The sequence below is a fragment of the Macrotis lagotis genome, chromosome 5 (assembly GCF_037893015.1).
Source record: "Macrotis lagotis isolate mMagLag1 chromosome 5, bilby.v1.9.chrom.fasta, whole genome shotgun sequence".
In the NCBI taxonomy this organism is placed as follows: Eukaryota; Metazoa; Chordata; class Mammalia; order Peramelemorphia; family Peramelidae; genus Macrotis; species Macrotis lagotis.
Window position 1 is genome coordinate 135,637,776 of NC_133662.1, and position 15,174 is coordinate 135,652,949.

At 31.7% G+C, this 15,174-nt stretch overlaps 1 protein-coding gene across 3 annotated transcripts in view; it reads right to left on the reverse strand.

The window, feature by feature from the left end:
- The window catches only part of PTPRK (protein tyrosine phosphatase receptor type K), a 721,956-nt gene that overhangs the window by 142,871 nt on the left and 563,911 nt on the right, over positions 1-15,174 (reverse strand). For all 3 annotated transcript variants that reach the window (XM_074187554.1, XM_074187553.1, XM_074187555.1), the window contains 3 exons: positions 7,285-7,394; positions 5,035-5,236; positions 3,549-3,654 (listed from right to left, as the gene is read on the reverse strand). In XM_074187554.1, coding sequence (XP_074043655.1) covers positions 3,549-3,654; positions 5,035-5,236; positions 7,285-7,394 — 418 coding nt within the window. The remainder of the gene's footprint in view (positions 1-3,548; positions 3,655-5,034; positions 5,237-7,284; positions 7,395-15,174) is intronic.

Sequence of the window (15,174 nt, forward strand, 5' to 3'; positions counted from 1 at the left end):
ACTATGAGTGAAAATTTATGTACTGTAGAATTAATTTGCCTGCGAATTATTGAATTCCAGGAAACTAAAAGCTTTGTATCTTATCAATTTATGTACATATTCAATACATATGTGTGTGTGAAGTAACAGATTATTGAGAGCTTATTTGATTAATAATCAATAACTGGAACTCAAAAAAAGATAACTGTGTCAGAAACAGAATAGAAGTAAATATGAAATGGGTCCTCCCCCTTAGGAAGAGATCAATTCCATTTTGGCTTTCTGTAAAGATAATGTTATGTGTTCAATAGTGATATGAAATTATCAATTGGTTTTTGTTGTTAGAGGAGTACAAGAATTAGTTGGATATAGAAGATTTGGGCTTAAATATCTGTTGCTTGACTGGAGATTATTTTTTACTCTTTGTGCATTCCCAAGGATTCAGCACTTTGCTCAGTTATTTCAGTGATGTCTGACTCTTTGTGACCCCACTGTGAATTTTCTTGTCAAAGATAATAGAGTAGTTTGCTATTTCCTTCTCCAATTCATTTTACAGATGGGGAAACTGAGGCAAACAGGATTAAGTGGTTTGTCTAGGGTCACACAACTAGTGAATATGAGGCTGGATTTGAAATCAGATCTTTCTTCCTCCAGAAATGATGCTCTACCCATTGCCATAACAAGCTACCCTTGGATTTAGCACTTAGCTTATTGATTGCTTTGAATTTCTTCATCCAGAATAAATTAGACCAGACAATATCAATGGTCCTACCTCATTCTAAATCCTATCCAGGAACTGGACTCCTACTAACTACATATTTGACTTTAATCTTGATGAGCATCATTTTTTGTCAGTGTAAAATAAGAATGTCATTTTTTATGTAAAAAAATTTGATTAGTATATAGGCAAAGGCTCCTTTCTTGACTACAGCAGCTAAAAGTTGATATCTCAAGTCAGAGGAAGAACAGGAACTCAAAACAAAAATCTTGAATTATGTTATAGATGAATGCCCAAATAATTTCATAGACTAGCATAGGGTGAAGGTATACCCCTGTTCAGATGATCAAAATTGCAAAGTAGTTACAGTTATTACTATATACTCTCTCATTTAGAACTTTCAGATAATTTCATAAATGTAGTTAGAGAGAATCAAGTTTGTTTTTCACAATTCAATTTTTAAGTATATTGACAACTTGAAGTTCTTATCAATCTGCAATTTCTCACATATAAAGTGATGTAATTCTGATTAGCAGAATTACTGAAATTTTTAAATTTAATTCACAAGCATGATTTTGGGCCTAAAATGATTATTTTACTCAGCATTTAATTTAGAGCAGAAACATAGAGGAAAAAAAAACCTGGAAAATTTTTAACCATATCTTAAAATGAAAAGCAATATGACAATAAAAATCTACTGAAATAATAATGGTCATTTTTGGTTTAGTGAAAATAAAGATAATATTTCTTTTGGAATTTTAATTTAAAGAATAACTTTAAATAATATAGATTACAAAGCCAACCAGGGGCCTTACTATTCTGATTGTTTAGACAGACAAATGTACTTGACCCACTAACTAAAGAGTTATAGTCGAGATATAACTTTTTATTATCTTACCTGCCATTAGGCAGGAACTACTCAAAGCTCTTGACTAAGTAACAAATCAATGATATAATTACTTTGGGATAGAGTGAGTCAAATAAATAAATCAATAAAATTTATTAAATATTTACTATATTTCAGGCACTGTGGGGGTACTTTAGTATACAAACAAGGACAAAATATAGTCTCTAACTTACCCTACCCTACCCTTATCATAGAAGAGGGGAGACAACATGAAAACAAATATATACAAACCAAGTTATATTCAGGATAAACAGGAAATAATTAACAAAGTTATTAGAATTAAGCCTGGACAACATATTCCTCAAAGACTATATTCAGCATTCCTGTAGCTTCTCACTAATGCTTTTACATGAATTATTTGCATAAGGGCTTAATGTAAATTGTTAGAATTATCTGACTTTTGCTTTGATATTCTGATTTCTTAAAACCACACTTGATAAACAATAAAAGCTCAATAAATGGTTTTCATCAGTTCATTAGTTAACTCTCTTAAGTGTGACTAGCTGGTAGATAAATGATCTTTTTCTCATAAGAGTAAACTTTTTTGTAAAATATTCTATTACTTGTAAATATTTCAATATATTTTTGTCTTCTTGTTGAACAGATATTTTAAATTTATTTTATTGATTATTAATATCTTATTAGTTGCTTTGCACCAAACTGAATGTGTATAAGACACTGCACTAGGAGAGAATTATATTACATACTAAAAACATTAAAACAGGAAGTATTATGGATATTCAATTATTCTCACTTATTGTTAAAGCTAACAAAAACCTCCTGTTTTTAAAAGAGACTTTAAGGTATCTATGTTCACTCAGTGTACCTCAGAAATAATGACTATTTAAAATTTTTTTCTTTTAATTTAATCAACAAAGTAATATTAAACATTTACTCTAAACTAGATACTATGGATAGAAAAAAATAAAATTAGACTCAGTCAGTAGCCTCAAGATGTTTTCTAATAATGCCAGATAATCCTGTTACCAAGTAGAAACCAATGTTTTTGAATTATTCTTTCATGTCTATAAATATTATTTTTAGATAAGTTAAAGAAACAATTTATAAATACTAAAGAGGCATTAAGTTGTAATAAACAATTTAAAAGCATCTTTGTACCTAATTTTTATCCTAGGCATATTACAATATTGATTTCTCTATGTGTGTTTGTGTGTGTGTGTGTGTGTGTATGTAAAATTAGATTTTATTTTCTGTTGAGCATGAGCACTAACCCATGTATATTTAGATAGTCATAAATAAACCTTTATTATGCTGAGGAAGAAAGGACTGGGAGAGAGAAAAGACAGGAATTATTCCTAGAAATTAAGAAGACACAAATTGTTATTACTGTGTGGAAGTGAGAAAAATATTTTTGAAAGTTAAAGTAAATTGTTATACTTCATCTTGGGACAAGGACATACTAAATAAAATTTAATAGCTCCAACACAATTTCCAATAACAGGTACTTCAGAAAGAAAAAGGTCAGATAGTTTGTTTTCAATGTTATTATTCTACTTCTATTTCCTCAGCTTCCAATTTTTCAATCTATATATAAAATTCACTACATAATAGTTGATTTACTACACTGGAAAAGAGTTATTTTCCAATATTCTTTCTGACAAACACTTCAAACCTCATATTCCATAGATAGCAAGAGAGAAAGCAAAATGAAATGTTCAGAGAGAAAAATATAAGATCAACAATCTGAATCAGACAACAGGGAGGAGGATAATTCAGGTCTATGAATATCTAAAAATCATCTTAGAATGTACTTTTAACTATAGGTCTATCCAATAGACTTATATAGCCAAGAAAAACAAACTTTCTTGGCAGAAATGTAAAATGACTATTATTTATAAACAAATAACTTTATTAGCTATTGTGAGACTAAATTATAAATTCTTTTCTTGGCTGTTTCTTCTGATATCATTTTCTTCCGCTTACCTGATAGGTGCACCTTTAGCCTGTGCAGGTCTCAATAACACTGTTATAGTGGTAGCAGTTTCATTAAGGGAGGCATCAATTCCTTCATAGTCAGGTAAGGTGGGAGCTGATTAAAGGTAAAAGAGGAAAAAGAGGCTTTGATCAAGTAACACAGTATTGTCACTATTTGAGAGTAAATGATGTTGTATTCCAAAGAGAATGAAAATCACTGCATTGTTTAATTACTAAAACTGTTCATTAGAAGAAAGTACACAACAATAATTAGCCCATATCTTTGGGTATTTGCCATCATTTGATCACATTGGCAATAAACATTTTCTTGTTGATTTTTAAATAAAGGAGATTGGATGGAAACCATAATATAGTTTCAGGGAAAAATATGGGGAAAAAGAATTGAGGGAAGCATGCTTATGAAAACAAGACTCAATACAAGATATTTAATAAATAACCATGAAATGTTATCAAGGAAAGTCACTGAGTTATTGAGTAGAAAGTGACTCTTAGAGATTACATAGTAGAAACTTCTCATTTTGTGGATCTAGAGTCTAAACTTCAGAAAAATCTAATGTTTTGCTCAAGCTGACACCAGCAGTTAAAGTCAGGTTTGAAATCTTAACTACTAGGCTTCTAGTATCATCTTCTTCCATGTTTAGTTGCATGTAAAAAAAAAAAACCCAACTTTTTCAGCACAGATAATTTATATTATAACTATTTCTACTTACATGAACCATTATGACTAGGTTTGGTTAAAAAAAGGTTAATTTGGGGTCTTATATAAATCAGTAGTACCCACCATTATCTTCATCATTCAATGACTATTGACTAAGGGATTTGTTGGAGAAGAAAATAATAATTTATCTCATGCAGCATCATTTTTAGGTATCTCATGGGATCTTTATACAAAGGGTAGTGTATTGATATGATCTTCCTATGGTTCATCTTTTCGTGTGTGTGTGTGTGTGTGTGTGTGTGTGTGTGTGTGTGTGTGCGCGCGCGTGCGCACGCTAGCACCTGTGAGAGGAAAATATGTTTATTTAAAATTATCCATATTCCAAAATATTGAAAAGGTAAAACATAAAGACAAGAATATGTTATTATAAGAGATCTTCCTTCCTATACACTTTCTCCAAGGAATGAGAATTAATCTTAAGGATAAATTTTATTCCTCTCGAACAGCTGGTGCCAAATATACCAATTTCTCCAAGATATTATGAAGTGTAAAATAGGTACCTGAGATGAACATTGTAATTCCTTAAAAAGAGAAGCTAAATGGGAAAATATTTTTAAAATTAACAGCGTATGGCTTTTATTTGATGTGAAGGCAGGAAAGGATAACTATGTAATAATTTGATCTGAAAATTATCGTAAGTGATTTTAAACCATGGTTAGTATTACAAGACATTGTCAAAGGCTTCCAAAAATGTATCAATGTTTTCCTAAAACACACTAGTAAATACCAGAGAGTCACAGTCCATTATTTTAATACCTGAAATATTGGTTGTAACGTTGATTGCTGTAGCTGGTCCAAAGCCTTTGACTGTACTGGCTCTTATAAAGAACTGGTAGGTTGTCCCAGGGTGGAGATGCAAAAATACATGATGTGTGCTGTTCCATAAATTGGTCACAGTCTGGGGAGGTCCAGCCACAGGAACAGCAGGATCAAATGACCTGATGCTGTTATAGCTCACCTGTTTATTAAAGATACCTATTAGGTACTTTTCTACTTTATGGCTAATTATTCCTAATTTGTCCCGCAGTATCTACTCTCTTCCTTTTCCAATTTATCCTTCATCTAACAGCCCAGATAACATTTCAAATGTTGGGATGTGACGGTGTTACTGCACTGCTTAAGAAACTTCAGAGACGTTCCAGTGCCCCTGAGATAAAATGAAAATTCTACTGTCATTTAAGGCCTATAATCAACTGAATCAAATGTGTCCTTCTGGCTGATAACAACAACTGCTTTCTATTCTACAAGCAAAGAAGACATCTTACTCTTTCCCATATATAACATTTTTTCTCCTATATCTGTGCCTTTTGCATAGACTAGGGTCCTTATCTTCCTACTTTGGGTCCTCTAGCTGCATTCAATGCTCAGTTTTATCTTCTTTTGTAGAGGTCAAGTAAATTATTATATATTTATTTGACGCTTACCTGTGAATGTTTTAGCTCTCTAGTAGAATGTAAACTTCTTGATGGCAAACAAAATCTGTTTCATTTCTGTCTTTGAATCCCCAGAAGCTAATGCAATGCCAAGCATATAGCAATCATTTAATAAATGTTTGCTGGCTTTAATTCAATGAATGAATGCTAAATAATCCATTTTACTAAATAAAACTATCAACTTGCTAAGGTTGTATTTTCCAATTACTTCATTTAACTTACTTTCCTTCTTGTTTCTGGCATATACACAGATTCATGTTTAGAATTTTGTGGCTATAAGATATAAAAGTCTCATTTGTTATCACATTTTTCTAGTCAAACAACATATTTTATGTAAATATTCAATGTATGATAATATAATCACAACTTGCAGGAATACCTTCATGATTCCCACTTCAATGATGTACTTGCCTTTTTTCTTTAGCCACTGAAAAATCCAAATATTCTAAGTTTTAATTAAATCTAAGTGGAAACAGATATGAATGCTTTTTGACTTGATTCTTTAGTAACTTCACATTTAGAAAAAAAGGAAATAGACAAAATAGACAAAAATTATTTTAATGTCCTATTCATCCCATTCTTTGAGTAAAAAAGGAGAAAATCTCAAAGAAATCACCAATGTCAGCTAAAGCTCCAAGAGTCAGATTTATAATGTCCTCTTCCTATTTTTTGTATTACTTGGCAAGTAAAATTCCCAGGTCTCTGTTATATCAGAATTTTGGACAGCTATCCATTAATATTGCAAGACTGAAATTAGTGTTTTGTATATTTGTGAATTCTATTATATATATATATATATATATATATATATATATATATATATATATATATATAAAACCATGAAAAAGATTGATTAAAATTGCCACCACCATCAACTAGACTAAAAAAATGTTACACATTTAGTTTAGGGTTTTGCTTTGTGGTAGTTTTAGTACTCAGTAGAAGAGAAATATTTCTTATGGGATCAAAATATATAATAATGCAAAAGAATTTATAATTCAGCTACTTCAACATCTTATACTGATCAGACTATTGGTGGTCAAAAGTATATAAATGACATACCAATGAGGCAGTTAGGGAGCATAGTAGAGAGTATGTTGGGTCTGGAGTAAGGAAGACTTGGATTCCAAACTAGCCTCAAACATTTATTAGCTATGGTTTAGTGGGTAAATGAATTAACCTATCCTTGCCTTTGTTTCCTCAGTTGTAAAATTAAAAAGAGAAAAGGTTGTTGTGAGGAACAAATGAGATAATATTTATAGGAGCACTTTGTATGATGTGGAGTGGGCACTATATAAATGCTTGTTTTTTCCCTCCTGGCCCTACTTTAACCTTTCTATCATTCATGATCATATAGATACAAAGTAGTAGAGCAAGGATTCAAACCCAGGAAACTATGATTCAAAATTCTAGCCATCTTTCCACTATTCAAACAATTACAAAATATTTACACATTTAAATGAACTAATAATGATATTCATATTGTTCTTTCCTAAATTTCTCTCTTTTCCTATCTGGTTTGTCTCCCTTCCCAAATGTTTATGCATAATAAAATGAACTACTTCATCAATACCTCATATTGAGTAATAATTCCATTTGGATCCAAAGGTTCTTTCCAATTCAGAAAGATCTTGTTTTCAAATGAGGTTCCTTTAAGAGACTTGACTGGAACTGGACCAGGTACTACAAACAAGAATGGCTCTGTTAGAAACATATTTATGTGTATACATTCAAACATATACATACATACATATATATATATATATATATATATATATATACATATACATGTATAGAGAAAATTAGATTTCTAGATCAATTTTTAGAGGATTATATATATTTATATGGCAAAGATACATATATATCATATATCTATATAATTTCAATCTATATCTGATCAGAGGATTCTGTTACATATTGACAAGGAAATTCTGAGGAGAGCTGGTTTGCTCTTTCTTAATTGTCTGTAGCATCTTTTATTGTGGTACTAAATACTTTGGAATTCTGAGGTTTTTATTACCATTTTGTTTATACAATGGGTAAATCTGTAAGTGAGTAAATAAGCCTTAAGTAAGTGTGGTGATACAGAGGCTCACCCTAATGTTGCTTGACTATGGATGAAATCTAATAGGCTTTATCCTCATGATAGATTAGAATTTTTGAGTTAAAATTATCTGATAGCTTCAATCTCTCCCATAGTAAAGATAACAAAGATATACTACCATGCTGAGCTTGAATACTTCTCAAATTTAAAAATCCATGTATATATTTAATGACACTGGATTCATGATGACTAATACAGAACATAGAAAAGTACATTCCACTGGAAGCACATACTTGCAAAGCAAGAATTATCCAAAGAAAATGATATCCCTTAGAGTAAAGAAGAGATTAAATTTAATTTTGATCAAAGAATACTGCATACCATAAGCACTCAATACATGTATATTGAATGGAAATGAAATATTTTATAAGGAAAGAGTTTATCTTGTTTGACTTCATTAAGACTCATAGATAATATTAATAGATTTGTTTCAAGAACAAGACTATAATTTCCTGATGGGTTTTTTGAAGGCTATGACAGACCAAAAAGCCTTAGCAAATATAGTTTATAAAATAATTCACTACCATTAACAATCACAGAAATTGAAAGTTAAACTAAGTAGAAACAGACTGTACCATTCATTATTACTCAGTTTGGAACTGTCTCAAATACTTTTGTATGAATAAATATAGTTCCAATAAACACAAATTCATAAAAATGAATTACTAATGTTGTAGGGGTTCAGTTAGTACTGCTTTAACCTTTCAAATGAAAAAGATTCTTCAAAGCTAACAGCCGAGGGAAGTTAAAACAGCAGGAGTTGGGGGCTTTGTTTGTTGCTATTTTTTAATCAGTATAATCAATTATGAAGTATCCCAAGGTGTTACTAGGTTTGAAGCTTCACCCCAAACCTTGCTTATGCTGAGAATAGTTCATAATAACTGATAATCACAACAGAAGCAGTTTGAAAAGCTTAGGAATCTTCCATTTATAGTACATCCACATTTTTTTTTCTTTGCTTGTAGTTTATTCTTTTAAGCAAAAATTCACCTAGAGTGTCAGAGGTTGCTATTGAAAAGTTAGGGGAAAACATGTAGTAGAAATAAAATATTTTTTTCCTTTTAAAGTCAACCTAAAAATCTACTTGCATATTTTTAATTAATATTTTTCCTTAATCTGGTCTTCTAATGAACTTCACACATGACATTTTCAGGGACTGCATTTTCAAAGTATACTGCAATTTTCTGAGGAGAGAAATAAATTAAAAGTCACTAGATCAAAGGAAATGCTTTGTACCATGGCTAGCAGCATCAAGGCAAGGCAAATGGTCTGTCACAACAGTGAGATTCAATTCAATCTACAAGGAGACCATGAATGATGACATGACCTCTGGGATAGGCAACATAATTTGGCGCATTAATAATAAATTCATGAAAGCAAAGAAGGCTACAGTAAACAGCTAAGGAACAAAATCTAAACTTCATAAGAACTGTTCATCCATCTGTCAGTATAAGACTTGGGGAAAAGTTAACTAAAGGCATCCTGGGCTATTTTGCTTCACGACATTGACACAGATTATGTAACAGATAGAGGTTGATGGGCCATGACAACAACTCTGTGTGTCTTGTAGCATTTCTTTATACTTTTCAGTGGAATGTTCCCAATAAAATCATTTCAGTGAAGTCCTCTCAGATTTAAGAAATATTAAAGAAAGGGCAAACTATAATTCTTAAACTATTTCTAGAGCAAAGCCCCTTGTATTCCAAACAGGTGGCTCACTCTCCTAACTGTTGAGAAGACTACTTTTACTGACTTTTTCCCTTGAGAAAAACCTTGCAATCCAAAGAAGCTCATAAGACTCCTTGTTTGATTAGTAGACTGTTCCGAGACAAGTTACATTACTTCAATAAAATAGTTATAATCCTGAAGGTTAATTTCACCATCTGGATGTTGAAGTACTATTTTATGAAAACCTTTCATTCTTTTCTTTGTTGCTGGTGTAGATTTTCACAAGTAGAATGTAACTCTGAAGCCTAACCAATGAGGCAACAGAGAGGGACAATAGGGAGGAAGAGGGGATTGTGTTAGGCCATATAACCTAGCTTGATTGTCAATTCAGGGCAGCTCCTTGATCTTCACTACCTTTGTGAGACTTGGAGTGTGCCCTTTTCTGGAGAAAAGCCAAAATAAACTTTTGTTTTTTTGCTCTGAAGAGTCTCCATAGTTTTGTAAAGTGGATTTTTAGCCCACCCACGATTATAGGCAGGGCTTTGTTTTCCAAATTAGTATCCCTTGTTCCTCTTCTTGTCAAATGAAGCATGTTCACTAGTGTAATTAAGGGAGAAAAAGATACCTCCATTTATCCTGTCTCTTGGCTACAGGAAGGATAGAAACTCTGATCAATGAGGAAATGCTTAATCAGAAAACTGCAGTTATGTTCAGACAAAACTGATTTTATTACAAACTTTAAAATGACCCCAGACACATTAGGAATATGTAAGGTTATTATAAAGTTACTATGTAACATTCTGCATTTTAAGAATAAGAAGGCAACAGTAGTTAAAATGAAGAATGTCTTTTTCTACCATTCTCTTAAATTTCAATATTTTGGAAGTGAGATTCCTTCAAAAATCTCCCTGTATTGTTCTAGACCCCAGTGATCATATTGCATTTAGCTCAGGACTGTTAATGAGATAGACATGTAGAGGACAAAAAAATATGAGCCTAGAAGTTGGTCTAATTCTCACAGAAAATTTGGAATGGGAAAAAAAAAGAATGCTTTATTACAAAACATGCAACTAGCCCATGGAAGTGACTAAGCTGGAGGGTTAAACGACATTAAAGCAGTTTGGCAGCTTTTAGAGATACTATTGTGCAGTTTTCTACTGTTGGGGGAGGGGAGGAGGAATCATCTTGAAAATGCTGCCAATTTCTGTGTATACCTGTGGTTTGGCTAAATGTAGCATGAAGTTGGTAAATGGCCGTCACCATGGAAACAAATAGGTTGCCATGGGACATCATTGTATATCTCCACATCATCTCTTCCTTTCAACAGAAAACCAGAAATTTGACTTATTACTTTGTGTTTGTGTGCTAATATGACTTTAACAATTCCCTTCAGTAGTATTTCAATTAATTTAGGCAAATAGAGGAAACTCCTGGAGATGATTATACTGCATAGTTCATGGAAAGCTAAAGATTCGCAAAGATCAATGATAAAGAGGGCATCTGCAGTAAGAGGGCATAATGGAGTCTTTAAAATATAATCATCATAAATAGTTTTCAAAACATATGCATAACTAACCTCTACCAAAGTCCCCTATAACAGGTTTTTTTCCCTGAGCCAACTCACATTATTGACTTTTATGACTTCCAGAATAAAAAATGATACTAAAACCTTCATACAAAAAAGTTCTACCCATGTACTAGGGGGAAAAAGTATCCAATAAATTAAATATAAATTCTACCTTAGGGTTCTGGTGGGAAATCATTCTAGTATAGCTCGTCTGATTTATGGATGTCCCCAGAATTCTTTTTTGTGAAATCATATCTTTTTTATTATATGGCTGATAATTTATTCTTCTCTTCTATGTATGTAAGGTGACAATAATTTACTACAGTGACTTAATCACATTTCCGTCATCCATTGATCTTTAAACAATAGATTATGATTTAAGTTTTCTTCTCCCATCAACTCATACCCCCCAAAAAGAATATTAAAATGGATCTTGCATCGTATAATGAAAACGCAGTTCACATGGGAAGGGATGAAAATAGTTATATAATAAAATTATGTCAAAATTTGCATTTTTGGTAAACTTTTAAAATGCAAAAGTATAGCAGTATGTTTTAAATTGTTGCCATGAAAAATTCATGTGGCAATAATTGCATAATAAAAACAGCAAAAGCAAATTCCAAAGGACAAAGATTAAAATTAATAATATAGTTAACAGTATTTCAATTTACATATGAATTTTCTATAGCAGAAGGGGAAATAGGAAAGTCATAGTTTAGGCTATTTTAGAACCTGCTTATAAACTCCCAAAGAATTCATTTTTATTAGTAACCCATTCATACATAGGTAGCCAGAAATTTAGTATAATATTCACAAAACAGTGTGAACATTATTAATAGGTCGTTATCAGATATATATTGGGAGAAGAGAAGCAAAAGAACACAGGATGCAATAAAAAAAGGTTCATATATAGTGGCTATCTATAGTTATCAACTAAAGACATAAAAATCACTATAAAATTATAATACAGTATTTTTTTCTTTCCCCAAAAAAACCACATGACAAACCTGTAAGATGACTATCAAGAATTTGTTTTAAAAAATTCTATTGGGGATTAGTTAATTTGGTGTTGATAGAACTCAAGCAGGTAAAAGCCCTGTTAGGAGCATATTAGTGATAATCGTTGAGTAGTTGCATTCATGTATTTGAATTCACTATTGGAAGCTCTAATTATGTAAAACAAGATTAGTTCTAGGCCTGTGGAAATATACAGTGGGAATTCAAATAATGCAACCACTAGGGGGCATTGAGAAGACAATTCATTCTCACAAATCTCAGGACATAGTTGTATTTATAAATCTTACAATGCTATTCTCTAGTTCCCCAGTCTCATCTTCCCTCATCTTCTGATTGTTAAACAACTACCTCTTCTTCTACACACAGGAGAATTTTCAAAGGAATTAGTTCTAAATATATCATGACTGCAGTAGGTAACAAAAATATTTTCAGCATTACAATCAAGAATTGACTCAAATAAGAAAGATGAATCAGTTCATTTGAAACTGGTTGAACTGCATTTACCTTCACCATCTATCCAGAGCTTAACTGTTCAGACTTCAGTAATAGCTTGATGGGTTTTCATTTGGATGTCAAAAGCTATGGGAAATTTTGATCAATACCCTCCCCAAACAGGCAATTGCCTAACCAACCAGGATAGACCAATTGGAGTGACCTATACATTTTTCCTTAACTTTAGTTTATCTGTAGAAGAAGCCTATGTCAAAATGGCAAGTTCAATGTTACAAAGGATATAGAAACATTTAGGTATGAATTCTGCCCTCACTTCTGACATTCAACAAAGAGAATCTTAAAATCTGAACAAAATTTTTATTCTAGGTTAATCCATGTCTTCTTTCTTTTGAAAGCCCAGCCTAGTCCTGAAATTCAATTTAGATGTACCAGTGCCTATACAAACTCTCTCTCTGATTTTATGGATCCTCCCAGACCTCTATTTAAGAAAACTGTAAGGTCAGAAAAGACTTCATTTCCTTCTAGCTCAGATTCTAGTCTTTCTTCACTATGTTCCTGTGTGGTGTACTAGCCCCCATTACAAATTTCCAGCTCCTCTGCACTCAAATTCTATGGATCTTGTTTTTTGACATTGAGCATATAGTTGTTCCTCCCACACAGCTTTAAATCATTTGAAAAAATGATAAGAAATGAACTATGTCTTCATTCAATATTGTAGACTATAATTCAAAAACAAGTTTATTTAGAGATCACTAATTTGTTTTTTGAAACATTTCAATAACTATTTCAATGATTATTTTCATTTGTAATCTATATATTTAATTTGATGATTATAAAACATTCTGAGAAGGGATTCCTTGGGTTTGATCAGAGTAATAAAGGGATTCCAACCACTATTTAACATTCTTAGTATAATCAAGCAACTAATAAATTCACCTAACTTTATCTATTTTTATCCCTGTCAAATCTGTTTCCCCATTTTTTATGGTCTCTTAGCAATTTGAGGTCACCTTTTTTTCTATTCTAAAGCTTATTATGATAGAAAATAATCATACAAAAATAGATCATAGATCATTTAATTTTCTGTCATCTATTAATGCTGCACCATCCAATGCTGCAGATGTGAGTGTGGGAGAATACTAGAGAAGAAATTCTGAAAAAACAACTATAAAATGAAGAGTGATAAAAAATGAAAAAAAGTATACAAAAAAGACCAATTTGGCAGAATAGCAAGCTTACCAATGAGCTTCAGTTTTCATAAGGTATGTATGGAATTGACTCCTTAGTCTGTTGTGCAGCTTTAGACCAGTCTCAGGCCAAATTTATATTGCTTATATTTGCAATCCACTCTCTGTTTCCCAATATCTTTACTTTCTCTAGCAACTCCTTCATGTTGATTAGAATTAGGTCCAGTGTAGTAATTTATCTACATGCTCAAAGTTGAAATTGTCACAAGTAAAGTCAAGAATTTCTCAGCTACCCTGCTGACTGTGCAAGAAGATCCCAAACAGATGTTCAAGTCTCCCATAATACTCTATCTTCTAAAGTTTTGAGAGCATTGCTATACTTTTTAGATACAGATCATTTAAAAGCAAATATAAACTCAAAAATATTCTAGTTCAAGATGGGGAAAATGAAATGGAAGTGATTAAGTGAATTGCCTAAGATCACAAAAGTTAGTTTGCAGAGGAATTCAAAGTGAATGCATTTTTTCTAGTCTTTATGTGTTTCCATGCTATTTATGCTTCTATTTATTTTGTATGAAAAAAAAGGAGGGGGTACAATAAACATTTCATAGCTACAATGCTATCATGACTGGGTAGTATTATGTAAGTTTATGTAAGATTCTTTTTTTTTAATTAAGACTCACATTATTTAATGTTTCATGAATTTGTTTGAAAATCTCTTGTGCTCCCTGAGCATGAAAATGTTTTCAAAATTTCTGATTCCTCATTAGTTCTATTGGAATATAGCTGATGCTATAGTGAGTGAGGGAAGGTATCCTTGCTCCCTGTTATTAGAATTCATCTGCACTGCAACATAGTCAAGGTAGGTTTTCAAGGACAGATAAGACAGAGAGAAACAATTCTATGGTCATTTCATCCAATAGTCATGTTTTACTAATTGGAATAAATGATGATGAATGATCAAAAGGAAAAAAAAATTCTAGGATTAAAGAAGCAAATGGTAAGATTAGTTTTAAATTTTGAGTCCTTCAACTTGTGTTTGAGCATCAGATTTAATGTATGATATGTGGCAAATCAATTAACATCTTGGGGTTTTAGTGTCTTTCTCTGTTAAGCAAGGGAGAATGGACTAAAAGAGATTTTCAAACATATGGCACAATGCTACTGGCAACATACCTGAATGCAGTTCAAACTAGACTAAAATATAATCAGGAAATATTTAACAAAATAAATAAGAATATGATAGAATATGTTAATATGTTATTGTATGTTTTTCTATGTAAAAATGTGGCCCCTAGGGATGCTAATGTATGGTTTAGTTGTTCCCATAGCTACCTGAGTTTGATACCATTGTCTTAGAGGCTGGTTCTAAATTTATGATACTCTATACATATATAAACTCATCTCCATTAAGTATATAAGATACATGAATGGCAGGATGGCATAATAGAGTCCTAGGTCTAAAGT